The 24159-nt window shown below is 40.3% G+C and overlaps 1 protein-coding gene across 12 annotated transcripts in view; it reads left to right on the top strand.

Moving 5' to 3' along the window:
- The window catches only part of LOC6048682 (rab11 family-interacting protein 4B), a 182010-nt gene that overhangs the window by 140441 nt on the left and 17410 nt on the right, over positions 1–24159 (top strand). For 10 of the 12 annotated variants that reach the window (XM_038251558.1, XM_038251556.1, XM_038251552.1 and 7 more), the window contains one exon: positions 23886–24020. In XM_038251558.1, coding sequence (XP_038107486.1) covers positions 23886–24020 — 135 coding nt within the window. Of the gene's footprint in view, positions 1–19091; positions 19954–23885; positions 24021–24159 lie in introns of those variants that run through there. The other 2 variants (XM_038251553.1, XM_038251551.1) reach the window with 1 other exon arrangement.

Here is a 24159-nt window from a genome sequence, read left to right as displayed (position 1 = left end):
TGTCCAGATGATGTTCCTTATATGAAAAGTCAAAATTAGAGCCATTTACTCTAAGTAATGGACGAACCAATAAAGAAACTTTTTTTCAACTCGTTTCATACGATTTGTCTTGACAGAAGATTGAAATATTGTGTGATAATATTTATTAGATTCATATCACCGTGAAAGTGTAAACATATTCATGATACTCAAGACCAACCCTGGACCGATGTGGCCACTTTAAGACCGGTTCCAGGTTCCCCGGTGAAACCCGGAGTACGGGAACATATGGTGTTTTTCGGGAAATATTTTTTTCCTGCCGGTATGAGTATCCTAGAAAAACATTTTCGAAATCAAACTCATTCATGATACTCAAGACCAATCTTGGAACGATCTGGCCACTTTGGGACCGGTTCCAGGTTCCCTGGTATAACACGGAGTACGGGAAGATAAGAGATTATTCGTGGAATATTTTTTTCCTGCCAGTATGAGTATCCTAGTACAGAATTTTCGAAATCAAACTTATTCATGATACTCAAGACCAACCCTGGACCGATGTGGCCACTTTGAGACCGGTTCCAGGTTCCCCGGTGAAATCCGGAGTATGGGAAGAATTGGTGTTGTTCGAGTAATATATTTTTCCTGCCAGTATGAGTATCCTAGTACGAAATGTTCGAAATCAAACTCATTCATGATACTCAAGACCAATCTTGGAACGATCTGGCCACTTTGGAACCGGTTCCAGGATCTCCGGAGAAATCCGGAGTAAGGAAAGAATTGATGTTGTTCGGGGAATTTTTTTTTCCTGCAAGTATCCTAGTACAACATTTTCGAAATCAAACTCATCCATGATGCTCAAGACCACTCTTGGAACGATCTGGTCACTTTGGAACCGGTTCCAGGTTCCGGTCCCAAAGTGGCCAGATCGTTCGAAGAATGGTCGTCTTGAGTATCATGAATGAAATTTCTTTCTATCCTAGGATACTCATACTGTCAGAAAAAAATAATTCCCGAACAACACCATATGTTCGCCGGGTTTCGCCGGAGAACCTGGAACCGGTTCCAAAGTGGCCTGATCGTTCCAACCTTGGTCTTGAGTATCATGTATGAGTTTGATTTTGAAAATTCTGCACAAGGATACTCATACTGGCAGGAAAAATATTCCCGAATAATCTCTTATCTTCCCGTACTCCGGGTTATACCAGGAACCTGGAACCGGTCCAAAATTGGCTACATCGGACCAGGGTTGGTCTTGAGTATCATGATTAAATTTGATTTCGAAAATTCTGTACTATGGTTCTCATACAGGCAGGAAAAAAATATTCCCCGAACAACACCATATGTTCCCGTACTCCGGGTTTCACTGTGGAACCTGGAACCGGTCTCAAAGTGGCCGCATCGGTCCAGAATTGGTCTTGAGTATCATGAATAAGTTTGATTTCGAAAATTTTGTACTAGGATACTCATACTGGCAGGAAAAAATATTCCACGAACAACACCAATTCTTCCGTACTCCGGATTTCTCCGGAGAACCTGGAACCGGTTCCAAAGTGGCCAGATCGTTCCAAGAGTGGTCTTGAGCATCATGGATGAGTTTGATTTCGAAAATGTTGTACTAGAATACTCATACTTGCAGGAAAAAAAAATCCCCGAACAACACCAATTCTATCCGTACTCCGGATTTCTCCGGAGAACCTGGAACCGGTTCCAAAGTGGCCAGATCGTTCCAAGATTGGTCTTGAGTATCATGAATGATTTTGATTTCGAACATTTCGTACTAGGTTACTCATACTGGCAGGAAAAAAATATTACTCGAACAACACCAATTCTTCCCATACTCCGGATTTCACCGGGGAACCTGGAACCGGTCTCAAAGAGGCCACATCGGTCCAGGGATGGTCTTGAGTATCATGAATGAGTTTGATTTCAAAATTCTGTACTAGGATACTCATACTGGCAGGAAAAAAATATTCCCCGAAAAACACCATATGTTCCCTTACTCCGGATTTCACCGGAGAACCTGGAACCGGTCTCAAAGAGGCCACATCGGTCCAGGGTTGATCTTGAGTATCATGAATAAGTTTGATTTCGAAAATTCTGTATTCGGATACTCATACTGGCAGGAAAAAAATATTCCCCGAACAACACCATATGTTCCCGTATTCCGGGTTTCACCGGGGAACCTGGAATCGATCTCAAAGTGGCCACATCGGTCCAGGGTTGGTCTTGAGTATCATGAATAAGTTTGATTTCGAAAATTCTGTACTAGGATACTCATACCGACAGGAAAAAAATATTCCCCGAACAACACCATATGTTCCCGTACTCCGGGTTTCACTGTGGAACCTGGAACCGGTCTCAAAGTGGCCGCATCGGTCCAGAATTGGTCTTGAGTATCATGAATAAGTTTGATTTCGAAAATTTTGTACTAGGATACTCATACTGGCAGGAAAAAATATTCCACGAACAACACCAATTCTTCCGTACTCCGGATTTCTCCGGAGAACCTGGAACCGGTTCCAAAGTGGCCAGATCGTTCCAAGAGTGGTCTTGAGCATCATGGATGAGTTTGATTTCGAAAATGTTGTACTAGAATACTCATACTTGCAGGAAAAAAATTCCCGAACAACACCAATTCTATCCGTACTCCGGATTTCTCCGGAGAACCTGGAACCGGTTCCAAAGTGGCCAGATCGTTCCAAGATTGGTCTTGAGTATCATGAATGATTTTGATTTCGAACATTTCGTACTAGGATACTCATACTGGCAGGAAAAATATATTACTCGAACAACACCAATTCTTCCCATACTCCGGATTTCACCGGGGAACCTGGAACCGGTCTCAAAGTGGCCACATCGGTCCAGGGTTGGTCTTGAGTATCATGAATAAGTTTGATTTCGAAAATTCTGTACTAGGATACTCATACCGACAGGAAAAAAATATTCCCCGAACAACACCATATGTTCCCGTACTCCGGGTTTCACCGGGGAACCTGGAACCTGTCTCAAAGTGACCACATCGGTCCAGGGTTGGTCTTGGGTATCATGAATAAGTTTTATTTCGAAAATTCTGTACTAGGATACTCATACCGACAGGAAAAAAATATTCCCCGAACAACACCATATGTTCCCGTACTCCGGATTTCACCGAGGAACCTGGAACCGGTCTCAAAGTGGCCACATCGGTCCAGGGTTGGTCTTGAGTATCATGAATATGTTTACACTTTCACGGTGATATGAATCTAATAAATATTATCACATAATATTTCAATCTTCTGTCAAGACAAATCGTATGAAACGAGTTGAAAAAAAAGTTTCTTTAATGGTTCGTCCATAACTTAGAGTAAATGGCTCTAATTTTGACTTTTCATATAAGGAACATCATCTGGACATCTGTCCCTATCTTTGGCTTTCTGAATTTTGAAAATCCGCCCTCAAGGAGCGAAGATACAGCTGATCAAAATCGACTTCCGACTTTTTTGAAAAAAAGTTGTTTCATTGATTCGTACATAACTTAGGGTAAATGCATCTTTTTTTGACTTTTCAAAAAAGGAACATTATCTAGACATCTGTCCGCATCTTTTGCATTTTGAATTTTGAAAATCCGTCTAAGGGGAGCCGAGATACAGCTTGTCAAAGTTGGACTTCCGACTTTTTTCGCGAGCTTGGTAGTCCGCGGGATAATTTTCTTCGTGGGAGTTTAAGTGATAAAGAGCTAGCGGATAGTCCTCCTGAAAAGAGACGAGAGGAAAGTGCTATTTTACGAGAGTATAGACCTCTCACGCTTACAACAACAACAAATCGTGTTCATTCGTTCATTGAAACAGTTCATCCCATTGAATGGCTTATATGCACAAATGATCGCCACTTAGTCACCGAACCATGATGGCCGATACGACAAAGGCGCGGTTCAATATGCCGAAGATTTAGAGTTCGAGTCTCGGTATCAACATTTTTTTTTGTAGGGTAAACTTTTTTGAAAATGAACCCATGAGTAAAGTACTCTCGTTAATTTCGGGATTTATCCTCTCCGTCCGCACACGTACCATTTTACTACCGAATTATGCTCTTTTACCTCTCGTATTCCGATACTCAGTTCTGGGTGCAATATCTTAATGCTGAATAGTATATCTCTGTACGAAAATTCGTATAACCGCTCAATATCAACCAAAGTTTAAAATCAAAATCATTTGAACACAACCCCAATTGTGTCCAATACTCGACGTCCAATTTCCCGACCCCAAGCCCTGAACTCCAATTATAAACAAACCATTTGGGGGGTGATCATCCAACCATGGACCCCGGCGTACCTCGACGATCAGGCCCCCCCTCCAAAAAGAAACAAATCATTTCCGCGTCACGCCTCAACCGGCGACGCGTTTGCTCCGAGAGTCACTCAGTCACTTGTGACAGAGCGCAGCGCACATTACCCTACTTTGAGCCCCATTGATTGGCCAATCACAGTGAATGAAAGAGCAAAACCTAAAGACATGATTACACCGAGCAAAACCATGTCACTGAGGTAACGCCACGCCGTTTACATGGACGGTGCATTTTGGGCTGAAAATACCATTTCCCCGTGTTGGAAGAAATCGAGTCGTGTCGATTATCGGCCGAATATCGACAACTTCAAAGGTGTCTGCGAGGGGCGATAAGAGAGTGTGAGTTTGTTTATGTAAGCTCCTCCGATTCACGGGTAAACAAAACTCAAAAAATGGTGGAATTGTGCCAAAAATAGCCCGCGCCGGTGTGAGCGGCGCAAAGCGGCGAGATTGATTGTGAGAAGAAAGGAAATGCATTATGAGCGAAAATCGAGGCTGCAATTGATAAATTTTGGTGACGTAAAACATTGGATAGTGGGATAAATTTGAGAAGAATTCTACAAAAACATTTTTTTCATTGAAAACTGTTGTTATTTCTACACAGAAAACATATTTTGCTATAAAATCTACACCCAAAAGAAACTCCGTTGACATTCAGTGTTGACAAAGCTATTGACATCTGATGGCAGCACTTCTGACAACCAACGATGCATGACTGCATTCTTCCTCACCACTACCATCAATAGCTGGTGGCGCAGTGGTAAAGAGTTAGACTCTCATTCAAAGAGCGCAGGTTCGAATCTTGGTCAAAGCAAATAATTTTAAATTAAAGGTGTGTAAATTATCGAGGACGCGTCGTCTTTCAACCGGTTTTGACAAAAAATCTGTCAAATTTGTCAGATGACGCATTTCCTCAAACAATCCCACTGTTCGCCCACTCTTTTTAGGAAGAGTTTGAAAGGCACTTTTTCCGACTCGATCGAATGCGCGCCGGCTCGAATCAAACCGATTGATCATGCGTGAAAATCGAACGGCCTTTCGCGGTTGTTTCGATCGAACCTGGCAGGGTTTGGCTAAAAAATGTGTTGTTTTTTCGCGCTACAATTTCCTCTCTCACTGCGCGATTATCGGTTTAGCAGACGCTCATTTGATGAGCAGCGAACCCCTTCCCATAGTGTTCGCGGCAGAGATTACCTAAACGTTATTATCTTAGAGGGAATAGAGTTCGAACCGATCTGACCGAGCTGTTACGTAGCTCGGATAAAGGTTATACAAACAACTCTGGAAGAAACGTAACACCCGTTCGAAGCTCACACTCCGGTAACGGATACTTCTTGCGCGATTGCAAGTGCTTTGCGAGCTTTCACTATATGTTCACTTCTAATTCGGTAAGGCTCTTTCTTTTTAAGATCCACGCGAGGCTTCTTGAGAGCCGTGCTAAAAATATTGAATCATAAAATAATCACCCCCGCTGTTTGAGTGTGCGAGCTCATAACAATCTTCCCCGGCAACACAAAAGTCTTGGCAACCTGGTACCGTTTGTTCAGCGTTGCTTCCAAAATTAGTTTCGTTATTAATGCACTTTTCGCTTCGCGTTTGCTTCTATACAAAAACAGCAACGCCAAACCTAACCTCAAAAGATTGCGTTTTTGTGCAGTTTGGAGAAAAACAAATGCTCATTTAGGTGGGCGCGCGCGCGCTAAGTGGCTGCTAGACACGTGATGCCACACTTTGGTACGACGATCGCTGCGGATTAAAATGTATCTTGGTAGCGATCTGACTGGCGTAGTGGAGCCGTCAAATTAGCTAACGCTAACGTTCGTCTGCTAACGCTTCTTGATAAATTAGTACAAGTTATTTTTTATGTTGCTTAAGAGACTACAAGACACCAGGTATTACTTAATTCTTATAATAGTGCAGTCCTATTGCCATTTTGTTACGTCAAACGGCTCACAGTTCAACCTGCAACCTCAAAACAAACTTGCAGATTACGCGAAACATGACACTGTGCTATCTATTTCAACTGCAGCTCCCCACTTGTTACCTCAATAGAATCACTTACAATGTGTGTGTTTCTACTTGTAACTTGTCCGACGCGAAGACCTAGAGCAAATCTCCCACGACGATCCAGATGTTTCATCCGTCTGTCAACTCGAAGACCCGCTGAACCGGTTGAACCCTCACGTTGTCTAACGCTCGTAACTTGGTAGCCAAAACATGTCAACGATTGCACGACACGTCCTTCGCAATCCCGCTCTGCTATACCTACCTGGGCAGCGTAGTGATGCTGCCAAGAATCATCTATTGCGCAAAACTTGGCTCGGCAAACAATACCGCGGAACTCGAAGTTGATGTTCAACAAAACAAACTTTCATCATCCGTCGGCCTGTCCGTCATCCGAATGCAACGAAGTCGACCTTCTTGTGCCATGGTACCAACCGCCAATCCAGGGCATATGATTGATTGAGAAAGTCACTTTCGATTCTTCGCGGGGGCGAAGTGCCACAATTAATTAGCTAATTGTTATTGCGCGATGCACCTGTGGTGCATCTACAGAGACAACGCCGTAGACGTGTGTCCTACAAGTCGTCGTCGACGGAGCAAAGCGCAATATGCAAAGCAGATTATCGAAGCAGGGTATCGGGCGAAGAAGACGAAGAAGTCGTTGACGGCTGGTGATACACTTCAACGGGGCGGTTGCAAAATCGTATTATGCAAAGATTGTTTTTTGCGAGTGTCTTTTTTTTGCAATCTCAAGATGTGGGGGATCGAACGGTTGAACCCAGAAGTGGTACCTGATGCAGCATTGGCGAGCTGCACAGGTGAACAAAGTACGGCCGCCGTAGAGAAAGAACTGAGCTGAAGGTATAGTGTGCCCGGAGTTGATTAAACTCTTTGCGCGCAGGAAGTCGTAGGATGTACGTACGATAGGTTCTCTCCCCATCCGTTACGAAACGGGTGGGACTTAATTTATTAATTTGTGACACCCGACCGCTTGTTTCAATCGCTGGGTAATAACTCACTCAGTTGGAGATTTATTTCGCTTGTCGATTGTGCAACAGTAATTAGAATTGCGTTGTTGATGGGGGTAGCGAAACCCGTTTGCATCGATCACCCCAAAAAGGTTCACCACACCAGCTTCAAGTACATCTGGAAAAGCGGATTTGGACTTACTATGCAAGTCGTTTGGTGTACGGCAAATACCCATTAACGCCTTTTACGGCCGTTTCCGCTGCAGTAAACGACTGTGTTGATGATTTGTGCACTGAGTAGTACCATTTCTTTCCCATACAGAAGTCTACGTTGCCAACGCTGTGACTTACGGGCATCTTTACTTATCAACTTCTTTGTTCTGACTTGTAGCAAGTCTTCCCCAACTTCCTGCCAACTTTGTAAGCGCTTGCGTACGGAGAAGGAAATGACCAGTCGTCTATATCAAGCGGTCTAGATCAACAACGACTCTGTGCCCTTCAATTAATTGTACCCTACAGTCTTGTGGCATATCTTGGGAAGCTCTATCATAATGCGTTGCGTTGGTCTTTTTGTACCGCTTTGCAGCCGGTCTCGCTGCTCTAATCTAGCGTCTAATTTGCACAGAATGTAATTTACAAGCCGCCGTTTGTCTTGAGACATTCAGGAGCTCCTCGCGCGGAAATCGGGAAATTGTTTTATTTTTGCTCGGTTTGCCAACAGTTTTGTGCTATCAATCACCGCGATGGTCTCACGGTTTGTACCCTTAGTCTAGTTGGGAAATGCCACTAGCTCGAGAAATAAAAACAAAACGGCTAGTGAATGCAAATTTGTCGGCTTTATTGAGGTTTGGGTTGGTGTGCAAATGAGGTAGTTTGTTTTAGATTATTTTTGCGAGGAGAAATTTTCAAGCCACTTTGTGGTCTGTGATTTTTTTTATTAAATATTAGATTAGATTTATTGAGTATAAATTTCAATGATTCCATTCAGATAGCATTTACCTATCAGTTCGATATTTCACAAAAGGGTGCCAGATCTTTAATGTTCAACTATATTAAAATGAACAGTTACAAGTTTCCGATTGTCGTATACCCCAAACATTCTGCCGACTTTGAATAGTTTGAGACATCCAGCTTTGGTAACTACACCATTTGGCAGAGTTGCCAGTATTTTTAAAATTACATTGGTAGATCTTTTGAAACATTCAATGTGTAGTAACTATTAACAAAAGTCATGTTTTTTTAACCCTCTGTGGCCTAATTTGTTTTTCGAAAAAATAAAAAAAACTTTACTTCTCTTGTTTTATGTTTTCTTCATATTCTTTTTTTAGTATTTTTATATGCATTTATCTTGTTTACGACTAACCACGTGGACACTTTTTTTATGAATTCTTGTGGTATTTAACTTTGTTTTTTTTTATTTTGTAGTTTTTTGTCTGTATATATTTTTTTTTGATATTTAATAAATAAATTTTGTTATCATAATTATTATTGACCAATTCAATGTTTTAGGTTTTTAACCAATATCCGTTAACACTTGACCTCGAGGATTTCGGAATATATTACTTTTATTTCCTTCTTCCCACAGTTAAAATATGCCAAAATGTCGCTGTTTTTCGCGCTTTCCTCACAACCTGTCATATTTTCTTTGCCGAGCTCATGTTTTATTGATCTCGGCGAAATTTCCTCCACTTGGCCATCATTCCCAGCCAGCCAGCCAGCCTGCCTGCTCGCGATGGCGAAGGGGAAAAGCCAAGCCCGGTTCAGCTGAACCGTGCGAATGCAGTCATTTTACCGATAAGTTTAGAAAACGGTTATTAATGAGATATACCCCCGAAGTTGGTAATTAGTTTCAACTTTGCTTGCTCGCTCGCTCGCCTTGCCTTTTTTTCGCGAGCATTCCACTTGTTTCTTTAAATTTTCCCCCTCTCTCGATTTTCGCGCGCGTTTTTCCGCGCTGAAGATGAACCACGAGCTCAGACCAATTACCGCGCGATGAGCAATGATGATGGCATAATGTATTAATTAGGTTTAGAGGTTTTCTCTTTCGGGCTTGAACTTTCGGGGCTCTTTGGGTTTAGCCCCCGGTGAAGGTTTGTGGGCCTGGCTGTACAAAACCCGGCAGCAGCTGTTGTTATTACAAATAAGTATATATATACGGGAAATTAATGCAACAGAGAGGAAGGTTATTGCAGCGAAAGTTTACTTTATTGAACACACTGTCTCTGCGAGCATCTCCGACGCGGTCTACTAAACCGCGCGAGTGCGTGAAAATGTGCGTGCGAATCCGCGGAACAAATCTCTGTGTGCGGCTTGTAGTTCGAAATAATTGGACGTACCAGAGCACGAAAGCTCGTCACTAAACACACATAAAGTGGTTTTGTGAACCAAATTTCGTCAAGATCGTTATCGGGGTGAAAGTGTTTCAACCGCCCCATCACCTCTCCAAAAATGCACCAAATCAGAGCCAATCTCGGAAGTTTCCGGTACAACACTCGCAGCACCGTTAGTGCCGTTTCGATCTAATAAAACGCGCCATTAGCCGGAGCAACTAAGAGATTCCCACACAACGCCTCAAGAATTGGCTCTTTTGTTTAGCTAGCGCTAGTTAATGCCTGTTAGTGCAGAACATCGCTGGTGCGATTATGGCTTGATTGCTTCCCACACTTGAGCGAGGTGTTCTTAGAGCCAAGGTTCTGGCTTTGTTCCAGATTCGAGGGGAAACAAAAAAAAAGTGATCTTCATTAGGTTAGACAACAGGTTGTTACGAGTTTCCTTGTGGTGTTATTAAATGCATTGTTGAAGCTTTATTTGAGGTAGGAACTGAGTCATGATTGATGCTATTAGAAGCAGTATTTGCATAAATTTCTAGCTTTTCAGGAATTCTTTAAAAAATCTGTTTTGTGCTCTTTCCATTAACACTGGAACGCCCAACGCATGTCCAACTTACACGGACGCCCAAGCCTCCCAAAAAAGGTGGAACGGTAACTTCAACTCGCTGGTTCTCGGGCATTACTCAACCAATCGGAACGATTCTTGTTTCCAGTGATTTGTAAGAATGTCTAGATGATCCTAAAATTTTGCAGAACTTGATTTGAGCAAATCTGTAATTTCTGCGACCGAAAACATCGTTCCACCTTTTTTTTAAAACGGCAGCCTCCGCGGAATTTTTGGCGAATTTTTTTTTGCGCGCAAAAAAAAAGTTGGAACGATGTTTTTGATCGCAAAAATTACAGATTTGATCAAATTAAGTTCTGCAAAGTTCTAGAATCATCTAGACATCCTAACAAATCACTGGAAAGAAGAATCATCTTGATTGGTTGAGTTATGCCCGAGAACCAGCGAGTTGAAGTTACCGTTCCAATTTTGTTCGAGTCTTGGGCGTTGGAATGTTAAGTTAATTTTTGCTGTAACATTGAACAACTTTTGGTCTTAAACTTTGTTCGTTTTTTTTATCTGAGCAGCTTTTATGTGCTTCTATGGATGACTTAATTATCATAAATTACCAATCAATCATTGATCCGTCCATACAAAACTTCGTGTAATGTTGGCAGCAGTTTATACGAAAATGGTACGCAAATATTCAAAAATCTGATCGATATGGTGTCTCCAACAAAATTGTAGGTGGATATGGGGACAATTTAAATACCCAAAAACCGTTGAAAAACAAACTTTAGAAAAGAGCGAATCCTAGGATGTAACCAATCAGTCTCTATCTCACTTGCTCTAGTGACAGTTCACGTTGAGCAAGAGTGGGTTAGATATACAGTGAACTCTCTGGCTGTCGATCTTCTCGATATCAATATTGCTCCAGCTGTCAATAAATTTTTCAGTCCCTTCAAACAGATTGCTTTGATTTTCCGTTCTATAATTTGATAACTCCCGCTCTCGACGGTCCCTTCAATATCGACAACGAGAGAGTCCACTGTAGATAGATATATCGTAAAAAAATCTAAATTATTTTTTCAAAGTAAGAATTGAATTGCAACCGAAAAAATCTTACTTTTTTTTTATAGATGCACCGTTTTGAAACAGTTTTCATTTGAGGGTTAATTTCTTATAGAATTATTTATCATTTTGTTTTTTTGTCGTTAAAAAAGCTTAGATAATTTTCTTTTTAAGGTTTTGAAAATCAGCAAAGTCAATTGAGAAAATAAAAACATTGTGTTTTCAGATCACTTTTAATTTTTCAACTGACGATATCTTGGGAACTATTTTTCTTGTTTCCAAAGTTGGAAATGAAATGTTTGCGATATTTAAATTTTCTGGAAAAACATAATTGGGCATTTTTTATTCTAATTGTAGCCCTTCCTACTACTTAGTGGACAATTATTTTTGTATGGAGAGAAGCAAATTGGAAGGGCCTAATGAAGCCTATCTTTATTTACTTTGAAAGATTGTGTAGTCACACGAAATATGTGAAATCAAAGGGATTCCTGCATCAAGAATTACCAGTCTCATTAGAATTACCAAATTGCTGGAAATATGTTAAGGATTACGTTTGGTTATCAACAAAAAAAAAAAAAAATGAAATTATCAGAAACTAAAAAGTTGAACTTTTCATCACTCAGATGAGTGATAGACAGAACTTTTGACATTTTTATTTTTGGTGATGATAAGGTGGAGTCGCTGGTAGGCAGTTGGACTAACAATCCAAAGGCCGTCAGTTCGAATCCCGGGGTGGATGGAAGCTAAGGTGTAAAAAGAGGTTTGCAATTGCCTCAACAATCAAGCCTTCGGACACTTAGTTTCGAGTAGTAATCTCGCAATCGAGAACGCCAAGGCAATGCTGTAGAGCGAATAATTTGATTTTGGATTTGAAGGTGTTCATTTCTTTACTTTAGAATGACATAAAATTAAGAATTTTCAAAACGGAATGGAATAAAGTTTGTAAATGTTATTAGTCTTATTATCGATTTCTATAAATAGACAATAAAAGCATTTATATAAGGTTTAAGGAGATAATTATTTTAAATAGTTTTATATTTTAATTTTATCGTAGTTAGATTTCTCAAAAAACGGATCATGGAATTAGAATCAATAACTTTATTATCAGAAACTACACAGTAAAAAATAATGTAAATTTGGAAGCTGTAATTTTGGGAGGTTGAATATTACCTCTTTTATGATGTAATTTTACCTCAATTTAGACTGAAAAAGTGTCATTACACCAGAAAAGTGATAAAATTACACATTTCCAGAGGTAAAATTATACCTTTTTTCTGACATAAAAGATGTACCCCTTCCCAGGTGTAATATTTAAAAAAAACGAAGTTGACTTTATAGCTGTCGGCCACCATTGCTAGTACCAACCACTAGTGTCTTCCTTTTTATCTACAAGGACTTCGCCGCCCTGGGCTCCTAAGTGTATGAAAGTATGGCACGGAGCGACGGCGCCGAATACCCATATTTACACAAAGAATTTTAGAGCGCCCGCCGCGGGATTCGATCCGGCGACCTTTGGATTGTGAGTCCAGAGCGCGGTCCGATTGATCCACACGGGCGGGACCAGGTGTAATATTACCATGATTTTTTTGCTGTGTACTATGAATACTCTGAAAATACTGAGTAAATTCGAAATTTCTGAATTACTTCCTAAAACTGAAAGCTATTCTGGATTAGTGACCAATCTGGCGATGCTGGAAACCGCTTGTGTAAAATCACCAACACCGTAAAAAAAATCAAAGTTAAGCGGTTTTCCAATTCATTTGAAGTGTCAAAATAGTTTGAATTTGATATTTTTTGATTTTTTAGATTTACTCCGTCTAGCTTCCAAATTGAATTGCAGCCTTTTTTCGGTCGACAACGATCAAACCCGCTACGAAAGAGTGCAAAAATAAAACTTGACTTCTCAATTAAGGCGCAGCACTTCTGCATTTCAAAATAGATAGCTTAATAACAGTAGCTCGAGCACTCGTAGGCGTAAATAAATGACTTTTATTTGCAAGCTGGGAATAATAAGCTTCTGGTATCTTTTTTGGACAGTAAACCTAACCAAAAACTTGCAATTCAACTGAATTGCCAGCTACTGCAATTGACATTGTGCCAATTTTCTCCCCGCCAAATTATGTTACCTCCGCTGCCGGAGCTAACGACGACCGTTTGTTGACGCGGAAAAGATCTGCAGAGCGCGCATATTTGGGTTAATGGCCATCATCGGCGTCGATGCGGCAAGGGGAAAATTAATTTGATTTGCAAGAAAGTAAAAAAGATTAAGATTACACCTGACCAGCAGCCTGGTAATTGAATAGTTCACGACCAAGTTCATCGGATTTGGCTGACCTCGAAAAAATCAACTTTCCTCTGGCGATTCAGCTGATTACTACACAGGTGCAGTGGTCCGCGGATCAAACTTTCAAGTTCGAGATTTGGCCCAGAGGAAAAAAAATGGGCAGCTGAGAAATGGTTCACTTTCCGCCACAACCTGGATCAGGCCCTGCGTAAAACTTTCAATCTCACCAACTAGTTCCACGCGAGCTTCGTGAAAGGGAACTCCGTCTTCTATTGAACCAGCTACCGCTGGGTAGCTTAATTGAAAGTTAATCTCGTAACAGCCACCCCGCATTGGCCGCCGAAGATCCGGCCCGGTCTTCTCGGCGTCGCGTGTGGCACGTGAGATCGAAAGGGGGCGAGTCTTCCAAATTTATGACGCGGAGCGCCCCTAGAAAACTGAATGGTATTGCTTCAGCAGGGTAATTAATCACCACCTGGCTGTAAACAACGCTTGACTGAAATGGCTTAGAGACGATACACAACAAGGGCACTGTTTTGCGTGTCCCCCACGTGTGTGTGATAATGGGATGGTGATTCGAGCGCGCAAAAACGACGAACCTCTGCTTTTTTTTTACTCAGGGTTTGTTTTGATCGCGTAAAGCGATTGACTGATGGCCTGGTAGATCCAAATGAAGGTCGATGACAGTTACGTAATGGAGGTTGTCTTTGGAGGCTGTGTGTAAATCGTTTGTTGATGATGATCGGAGCCTCACTTTGAGGTGGCCAATTTGCCTTGTGCCGTGAACTCTATGGTTGGCGTTGATGGGTTTTGTGGGTCAATTGGATAAAGACCCTGTAAACATTTGTTGGATTAGCTCGTTTGATCGCGTTGAATTGCTCTAATAACACAGTTTTTGATGAGGTTAGAATATCCTAGATCGTTTGAGGCTGCGCTTCAAATGTTGAAAATTATTTTTGATGAACATCTTCAAGATGTTGGTCAATTTTTAACTTGGATTTGCTAAAACTGAATAAAAATTACTTAAAATGAGATTACTGAGGTTTGTTGATTGAAGTGAGGCAACTATTTTTTAAGAAATAAGTTCACTTCAGTGAATTTTAATCGTAAACATGGAAAGATTTACCACCTTTGCCAAGAGATACAAATGTAACAGAGTCAATGACAAAAATAGTCTTTAACTACCTCTTTTAAGTGTTTCAACCGTAATTTACGTTCAAAAGCAAAACAAACAGTCGGCATCCACGCACTTTCCGGCAACATAAATTGCGCACGCACCTTTGATCATGATCATAGTACAAAACGCATGGAAATCAAACAAAATAATTGAATAAATATTGGACGTTTTCGCTTTTCGCGTTCGGTACCAGCATCTTGAGCATCAGCAGCATCTGCCATGCCGATCATTCCCACACCCCCTCATTCGTTGGTGGGTGGCTTTCGCTTTTGAACCGACTGTTGTGGACTATCTCGGCGCAAATGCAATAATTTTTCAATGAATTATTCGCCTGGCCGCCAATGAGAAGAGCAGCAGAAAAGTTGCAATTTTTGCCATACAAATTCGAGCAGAGAAAGAAGAAGAAAAAGTTTCGAAATAGAAATTTCATTGCCAGCAACCGCGCGAGCTAGCTGCTGGCCGGTATAATTTTCCAATTTGAAAATTCAAATTTGGTCGAGCGGGCGCAATTTGGGCTGGGCTCGTGTTCAATGAAGATCTTCGGAGCCAATAAAAGTGAGGGAGAATTTGCGGTCCTCTCGAAAGGCAAGGACGGTCGAAGAATGGAAGTTCGTTGAGCGAGCGAACCATGATCTGCGGCAATTAATGGTCTGGGCCGGACGTCCTTGTTGGGGTCGGAACCGATGGAGCGACCGCGCCGTAATTGGTTTCGTTACGGCGCAGATCTTGACTCGTGCTCTGAGTTGAAATTGAGTTGGTTGATCTTCAAGAACATCAGTTTCATGAAAATCTACAAGTTCTTTGGTGATTCTGTAGATCTAGAATTCCAAGGTATTTAGGTAAACTCTACGATTTTAAAAACTTTATAGAACTTAAATGCCAACCCCAAACAGAGAAAACATCTAATATCAGCGAAGTGATACATTCAACTCTGGTGAACCTAAACTAACCAGAAGTGAGTAAAAGTCACCGTGTCACATCTGTTTTGACGTTCCATGATTGACGGCGCGACACTTCCTAATAGCTTTCTTTTTCGGAGGGTGTCACACTTGATCAGCATGAATCAGCTGCCGAGATATGAGGCAAAACGCAGTCCTCAAATCTACGTCTTGCTGACGCGCACAAAAGTGTCGATCAGCTGCCCCGGAAACCGGTTATTGACTTGACACTGTCCGCAGATTGGCCACTTTCAGCGATCAAAACAAAATACGTGTAACTCTTGGCGAAGTTCGTACGTGCAACTTTGCAGTCCGTTACGACATGATCCGGTTTTTTTTTTGGAGAACCACACGAGAACTGGGAAAGGGCTTTGACCCGTGGCATTCCGAGCGCGCGTGGAGGCGATCTTTGGGTGCGTTGTAATTTAGTGCAACCATGATATTTGTGTTTTATGGCCCCCAGGGTCGTTAAAATTGGCCATTAGAGCGCGCGCGGTTACGACCTTCGTGGGGTGATCCAATTTTCGACTGCCGGCCGAAAGGGGGCAATTATAAATCGCGAAAGGTCGTAAAGCTGAGAAATGTGAATGGCAGGCATTCTTTCGCCTTTGACTGAAGGTTATTTTGGGACGTTCCACTATGGGGTATTTCCATATAAGCGAGCGGCCAAAAATATTTTTTTGCTTTTTTGTGACTTTTTTGTGTTGTTTGTACTTAGTATAATGAAAACAAATGAATTTTGATATTTTTCCAAAAAAAAGTTTAATTTTCGATTTTTTCATATATTTGAGGCCACATGCATTAAAGTGGTGAATTTTAATATTCTTGCTCTGTCTATTTGATGCCCGGAATGGCGGTTTATGCTATGTTAAAGTTTCTGATTTCCGTTCAATCTCCCTCCCCTTCTTCTTGAGTTAAAATCCACCTCTCTTTGAAGACCCCCTCCCCTCAATTAAAATTTGATTTTTGCGGTGTTTTATAATTTTAGACGGTTTATTTTATGGAACATTGTATGGATTCTCGTCCACGTTTTTGTTGATCCACTTGCAAAATTCACGTTTTCCACGATAAATTCTTCTAAATCAAAATCACTATGTAACCGATTGTCGTTAGATTACTTAAAATATGAACTTCTTCTATGGGATTTTGTATACCTCGTTTTGAAGCTACAGAACAACATGCGTAGTTTTTCCTCTGTGGTTTTTCCCTGAGTTGATCATGTGATAGTTCTGCAATGTTGTAATTCTTACAAATATACTCGAAAGCAGTTCTCACGTTTTCAGAATAGTGCTTCGTTATATCGTACAGGGACACTACGGTATTATTATCCATACTTGCAAAAGAACACAACAACGAACTGATATGAATATTCGACGAATCGTTTCTGTAAAATACTTAGAATAGGAATTTAAAATTTTATTAAACGTACCAACAAAGTCATGAATATCAAATCAATTTCAAAACATACATAGCAGGTACGTCATTTCTGCCTCCGCAGGTAAATAATGTGATTTTAACCAAGCGTATACGCGAAATCATTAATTTTCTTGCATGAATCAAAATGTTCAAAATGGCATAACTCAAAAAGTGCACATAAGTGCACTTTGAAATTTGGAGACAAGTTAGGACATGGTTCAAATTTTAAGCTGCAAAATTTTCAGATCGCACAAATGCACACAAAAAAAGTACTCCATTAACAAAGCTGAAAAAAACTAAATTTTGAATAAAAATCCATCTTTCTTGATTTTTATTATTTTTTTTAGCCTTTAAAAGTGTGTTTTGTAAAATGTTATTGAAAAGTTGAATCAATTACCTTTCTGAATATATATAATGATGCAGGAAAAAATACATAAACAGCTACACAGTACAACTATGAAAAATAATCATTTTTTTGTCAAAAAACATGTTTTTTCTTACCATTTTCGCCTTTGAAGGTCTGCAATTCAGTGAATTTTGAACCTACAACTTTCAAACTCCGGATTTTTCTTAGTTAGAATGTTTATTTTCGAAAAAAAATACCAAAAAAATAATTAGAGTATGTCGGTTTTTCGATTTATGGCCGCCTGAAACCCCATAGTGCGTTCTGAGCGTTACGTAATTGGGTCAGAGATCTCTGATGCTGAACATGCCACAACTATTCATAACATTTTCAAAAGATAGCGATCGTTCAATACCGAAAATCACAGACGTTACGTGACTTCAAGATCATAAACAAACACCCCTGCAGCCAAGACTGTTTACTTCAGCCAGATTAATCGTCGATTGTTATCACGCGCGCCCGGTTATCTAACCCGGTGAAAGCTGAAGTGCTGCAAGCTTCTCGCGATGATCACAAGCACGCGGACTTGCTTCCTAATGGGGTATCTCTCAAAAGGCGGCACGACTCGAGCGCCACCAAATTCAGCACAAATCATATCTCAAGTACCACAGAGCTTCAAACGCTCTGGAAAAGGCAGCGCGATCAAGATTCCCACGATTACGCGACCACCTCCAACCTCGTCCCTTTTGAAGAAAGCTGCCTGCTCCATAAACAGCGAGCTCACTTCCGACTAGGCTTAGCCAAACAAAAATGGTAATCGATCTCTAACCTATAGCCGCACCATCAAACGGAGAGTCACCGCGCGCGCGCTATCATTACTTCTTTATTACCGCGATTGCGCTACCTTTTCGGAGGGACCCCGCAATCTGCATAGAAAAAACCTTCAACGAGAGCTAGGTTCGTCGCTTGCTCTCCACTTTGGAGGCATTGACATCTCTCGGCATTTCTCGCCCCCAGGAGTTGAATTTCGTCACGCTTCCGCCTGGAAATCACGCGATTCTACAAAGAAACACTGGTGTTGCACGTGCAACTTTTGCGACGGACAAAGAAACACTTTTCGAGCGCCCAAATAGCGCAGCAAATTGTTTTCATTTCCCCGGGCCGTGTTCTTCCGAAAATGGTTCGCGAAAACATTCAAGCCTCGGGAACCAGAAATTGATTCGATAATTGTAACTCAACTCGGTCGGTCGAGTTATCCAAGATCTTGAACATGGGCGAATTAGGCGGCGGCGTCGTGCTGGCCGATTGCCAGGGTTTGTGCGAAAATCACACCTGAAACTTGGCGTGGTGGTGCAATAAATGTTTGCCGCCAACCAGCTGTTTGCATTGGCATTAAATGCCAACCGCGCGGGGAAACTTTGTTTATTTGAACGAGAGGGCCATATTTGCGATACAATGTTTGTTGTTTGAACAAAATCGAGATAAGAAATTGAATAAAAATGCAATGCTTCCTTTTTAAGTGCTTTTCAATATTTTCTATGAATCCTGTTGACAAAGATATTATTCTGGTTATTGTGGGAATTGAGTGACATTCTTCAAAAAGTAATAAAAGTGTGTGGTAAATAAACTAAATATATCGCAGATAGTAAGCACATTCTTCGAAACAGTGTAGTGTGTAAGACGCAAAAAGTGCAACGAAGTCCTTATTTCTACAGATCCGGTGCGTGAATATCCAGGATACAGAAGAAGCTCAAAAGTCCAAAGTGTAAAGTGTCCCTTTAGAAAAGTGCGCCGACCTAAGGGCCCCAATCCCTTGGCGCGCCCCTCCCCGGCAAATGATGCTCGCCCGTAGCCGGCCCAATGAATTGGCACCGACTTAGTGACAAGCTTTCGCCCCTCAAGATGATGGCCTCGTCGAAGAAGGTCGACTATCTGTCGTCGACCCCGACCTCGACCGCCACCCCGGCCTCCACCAGCCAGCCGGACAGCCTCGACCTGGACTACGACATGTGGCAGGGCCAGTTCGAGTTTGTCGGCCCGACTGTCCCCGCGGCCACGCTCGACCAGTCGACGGCCATTGCCATCAGCAGCAGCCTGCTGCACCCAAATCTCTACAACCTGCAACAATCACGCACCGCTTCATCTAGTCTGGAAGATTTACGCTTAAACGATTACATCCCTCCCGATCAGCCGGTGCTGATCGACGAGGAAACCTTCCTGAGTCTTCACCCGAACGACTTTCCCCCCTCGGGACCGCACTCGGGGTTCTATCTGGACGAGTACAACAACCACGGCGAAACGCAACAACTCAACAACAACAGTCTCATCACCAGCAACAAAGACAGCAACGCCAACAACATACTCAACAACAAGCTGTTGAACAACAAAACCAACAACCTGATCAGCTCGGTCATTATCGAGGAGAAGAATGCCAAAAACAACCTGATCAACAGCAACCTCAAGCTGATCAGCGACAATCCCGAGTTTGGCAACAAGTACATCTTGAAGGCAACGAACGGGACCAACAAAATGAACGGCCTTATCAAAACCGACCTTTGTGATAACTTGAACGAGCAAGTAAGTACGGAGTGTGGGTGGGGTGTGGGGAGGGGGAGGGGAATCGTGTTGGAGTCGTTGTAGACATGTGTTTGCGATTTTGAGAATGCTACTGGGATTGTTTTTGGAGTTGATGGCACGCCATTTGGTAGATTTTTGTGTAGCTTTTTTCTTCTTTGCTTCGGTGCAGACTGGATTTCGCCATGTATATATGATGATTCTTCAAAACAGGTTGTTTAAGAATTTATAATTGGGGATAAAACCAATTCCTGAATCCGTTCATCAACACTATGAAAGCCGTCCATTGCCGGTCGGTCCCATCTCCACTGTGCATCGGGGACAAGAAAAGGGATTTGAAAGATGGGCTCCACTTCACTTTTTTTAAGGGGATATGGGAAAACCTCCACTGATTCCTTAGTAGTTGGATTGTGTAACTTTTTTCTTCTGTCGATTTACTCGATAAGATTTAATATTTTTCAATAATTTTCTAAATTGATGCTGGTAACATTTGAGAACACTTTCATAATTTTTTTAAGTAGACTATCTATAAATTTTGAGAAAGTTGTTGTGCCTCGCTAGACTTACCAATGTTGTCATTTATTTCTAACTTTCGTGACTCTTTGAATTACAAGAAAATATTTTTTTTTATGATTTCCAAACTCCAAACATCTTATTTGTGAAAGAACAATCAGTGTAGGGCCAAACTAATTTTGCAAAAAAATAAATCTTAGTCAATTATCTTATTTTTTTTACTGATTGAAAAAATGATATTAGGTATAAGTACGAACAACAAGTTACGAAAAGAAAAAAAAATCAGCATGAGTCGTAAATTTATCCAACAAGGTTTACCAAGTTAGATTAATACGATGAGTGCTAAAAAAATGTTTATTGCAATTCCGGAAAACTCTCCTTGAATCTGTTTGCAGATAAGTGTTTTTTGAACTGCCTTTAATTTTAAATGGAATAAAAGTTATTGGCAATAATTTTAATACACTTAATGAATTTAAATGCACCCAAATGCATTTAGAACTTTATGCTATTTTTTCCTTTGTCAAAATAGCATTTTTTGTTTAATTGCTAAAAAAATAAAATAATTGTTTCCAAGTAAAAACTTTCTATTATCGAATTTTCTATAAGATTTCTATAAGATCAACTATCCATAAAGACAAGAGGTCAACAAATTTCTTTATACCACACAAAACTTCTTCTTAAAAAGTGTTTTTTCTACTTTTGTTTTGTTTTTTTTCGTCCAACATTTCAAAAATAAAAATTATAAATAAATTATTCTCTGTAAAAATTTTTAGAAACTTGAGATGATACAAAATAAACTTTTTTCTTTATTTTTAATGATAGCGTTTCTCATGAAAGCAAGAGAAACACCTTGAGTGTTGATAATTTTTCATAAAATTCGAATTTCTTGAGCACAGATTAATCCATACAGAAGATTGAAATAGATTTCTTGGAGGTTTTTTTTTTCAATTGTTTCTATTTACTTTAAATTTGATAAGAAAATATGTGAATGTTAATAATGAGTAATTCACTAGAATTTCTAAATTTTTAAGAGATTTTTATTATTTTATATCAAAAGATCATTTTACATAATTAGTTTTTGCATTCAAGGTTCTATAAATTTTTACGCGATCATCATAAAAAACAGGCATGTGAAGGGATTCACTGATCGATTTGGTGTCTTCGAAAAAATGGGTTCACGGAAAAAACATTTCTAATTTTTTATTTCACTTTTTATAACTTAAAATTGAGTACCCAAAATTGTATTTTGTAATTTTTGATATTTTTTCATATGTTTCATTTCTTTTATCGGAGTTAATATTCTTTAGAAAAATAGTGATTTTTTGGGAAAAAAATTAAATTTTCCAAAAAAAAATGTTAACCACAGGTTTTAGGTGCAAAATCAAATTAGAAATAGGAAATTACTACACATTTTTTGATAAAGTACACGGTTACACGGTCGACAAATCTTCTCTTGTGTGCAATCTTGTGACACGTCCTATATTTTAACAGCAGACGTGTCACAAGATTGCACACAAGCGACGAACTGTTCAGTTTATGTTAGTTATAGACACTTAATGAAAATTTTATTCGAAGAACTGACAACATTTCGTATCATTCTTCTAATTAACCCTCATTTATTAACTCGCTTTATCTCGGAAACTATTGATTCGTTTTTTAATGTTGAACAATAGAGTTATCTAAGCCTGAACTCACGCACTCTAGCTTACCATTTCGTTTTGCTGGCGGGTACTAATTTTAACCTAAAGACCCTTCGTGTACGTACACGCAATACATGCATACGTAGATAACTCTATGAAACTGTTATTATTTTATTTGTTCTTTAAAGAAAAACTAATTTCGAAATTAAAAATCAAGCCTGAGATTTTTAAAATGTCAAGCATAAGTGTTTTTGCCGTTTCAAAAGGTTTCGCTCGATTCTAAAATTTCACAATCATAAAAGTTTCAATTTTTAGCATTCAAAATCGAACCAAAAGTGTTCAAAAATGTGAGCAATAGATAACACCGTATTTCAGCAATCAGTAGTCAGATCAATGAATCTAGAAAATATTTTTGCTGTTCTTTCATACAGTATTTTTCAATTGCAAAAAATGCAGTTTTCAAACAAAACATATCTAAACACTCAAACACCCAAGCTCAAGAAAAGGGAGTGTGATTTTTCATTTTAAAATGATTTATGAAATTTTGTTCGAAATCTGTTAAAATTTCGTTTTTATAACTGATGAAATTCAAATTTGAAAAAAAGAAGAAAAGTTGATTTGCGTGAACGTTTAGAATTACTTTAAATTTAGAATTAGAATAGAGCAAAATTTGTTTCTAAATGTTTATTAGATACTGGTTAGGGTTCAAAGTTTAGATTTTAGATTGAGCACATTGTTCAAAGACTTTTCCGAGATAAACGATTTCAAGTTAACAAGACAATTTAAACATTTTATTTTGATTGTTTGGGGCAAACATGGAATCTAGGTGATTATTCAGTTTAAAAAAAATCGTTTTTAAAAACAAATACTCTGCTTTCAAAATTGTAAGTACATGTTTTCGGTGACGGTTACAAATATGTATATTTTTTGTGTGCAAGTTTGATGTTTTTTTGGAGGTTATTCAACTGCTTGCGCTTTTTTCCATCCAGGTCCCACCAACCATTTATGTCATTCAAAAAAGTTTAATTGCGAATCACGTTTTTATGACTCTGCGAAAAAGGTGCCATTTTCACAGATCATTGGCCTCCCCCCCCGTTGCTGATTCGTGGTGGCCCCATGTCAAGTGTCCGTACCACATCGTCGTCGTGGGTGACAGTGAAACGAAACAAAAAGATTCACTGAACTTTTCGGCCCCGTTTGTGTAATTGCGTTTAGACGCGCGAACACCTATTTTGGGCGATAATTTCTCACAACTGAAGGTGGTTACGTAACACCTTGTTGCCGAGGGAGGGCGTTACGCAAGAAAGGGGCGATCTTCAAACTTCTGGAGCATCGCCAATTGGCCGTAATGGGCGCTTAATAACTCGGTCAGTGGCGGTGGTGCGCGTTATCCAACGGCGGATCTTCCCCGCGGAGGACAGTTTTGCCTCGACGATCTTCTCGTTAGATCACTCGCGCAAGTTTGTGCGCGGGGCCATAAGCAAATTGAAATTGATGGACCTTCTCTTTTGCCAGCGTCACATAATGCCCTCTTCGTATAACTGTGTCACCATGTCAGCCAAGAGACGCTGTAAAGATAGAGAGTTCTGCTGAAAACGGGAAGTTACGCCACCGAAAATGAGTTGACTTTGCCGATGTGATTCATTTTGCTAAATCGTTCGCTTTTACACCAGGGAAAGCAGGGAAGCGTTTTCTGTTTGCGTTTGAGTGAGCTTGCAGTTGCGAATAAATTGTTATGAATCAGTTACTAATTTTGAACTATGTGTTTTTTTCTACTTGCAGCTAGAGATACTGCAGCGCCAAGTGACGAACCTGGCCGACACGCAGAACAATGTCGAGGACCGCACCAGCCGGACGAAGGCCGAGTACGCCGTGCTGCAGGCCCGCTACCACATGCTGGAGGAGCAGCTGAGGGAGGTGAGTGTTGAGACGAAGGGGAAAATTTTAACAGGATTTTGTATGACAATCATATTAGAGATAACATGATTTACTCAAGAGCTGATTTTATTTTGAAATGTCTAATTCTATTGATAGCTCTTAAGTTATTGACGTAAAG

The sequence above is a fragment of the Culex quinquefasciatus genome, chromosome 2 (assembly GCF_015732765.1).
Source record: "Culex quinquefasciatus strain JHB chromosome 2, VPISU_Cqui_1.0_pri_paternal, whole genome shotgun sequence".
Classification (NCBI taxonomy): Eukaryota; Metazoa; Arthropoda; class Insecta; order Diptera; family Culicidae; genus Culex; species Culex quinquefasciatus.
This window is presented reverse-complemented; position numbering and strand designations above follow the sequence as displayed.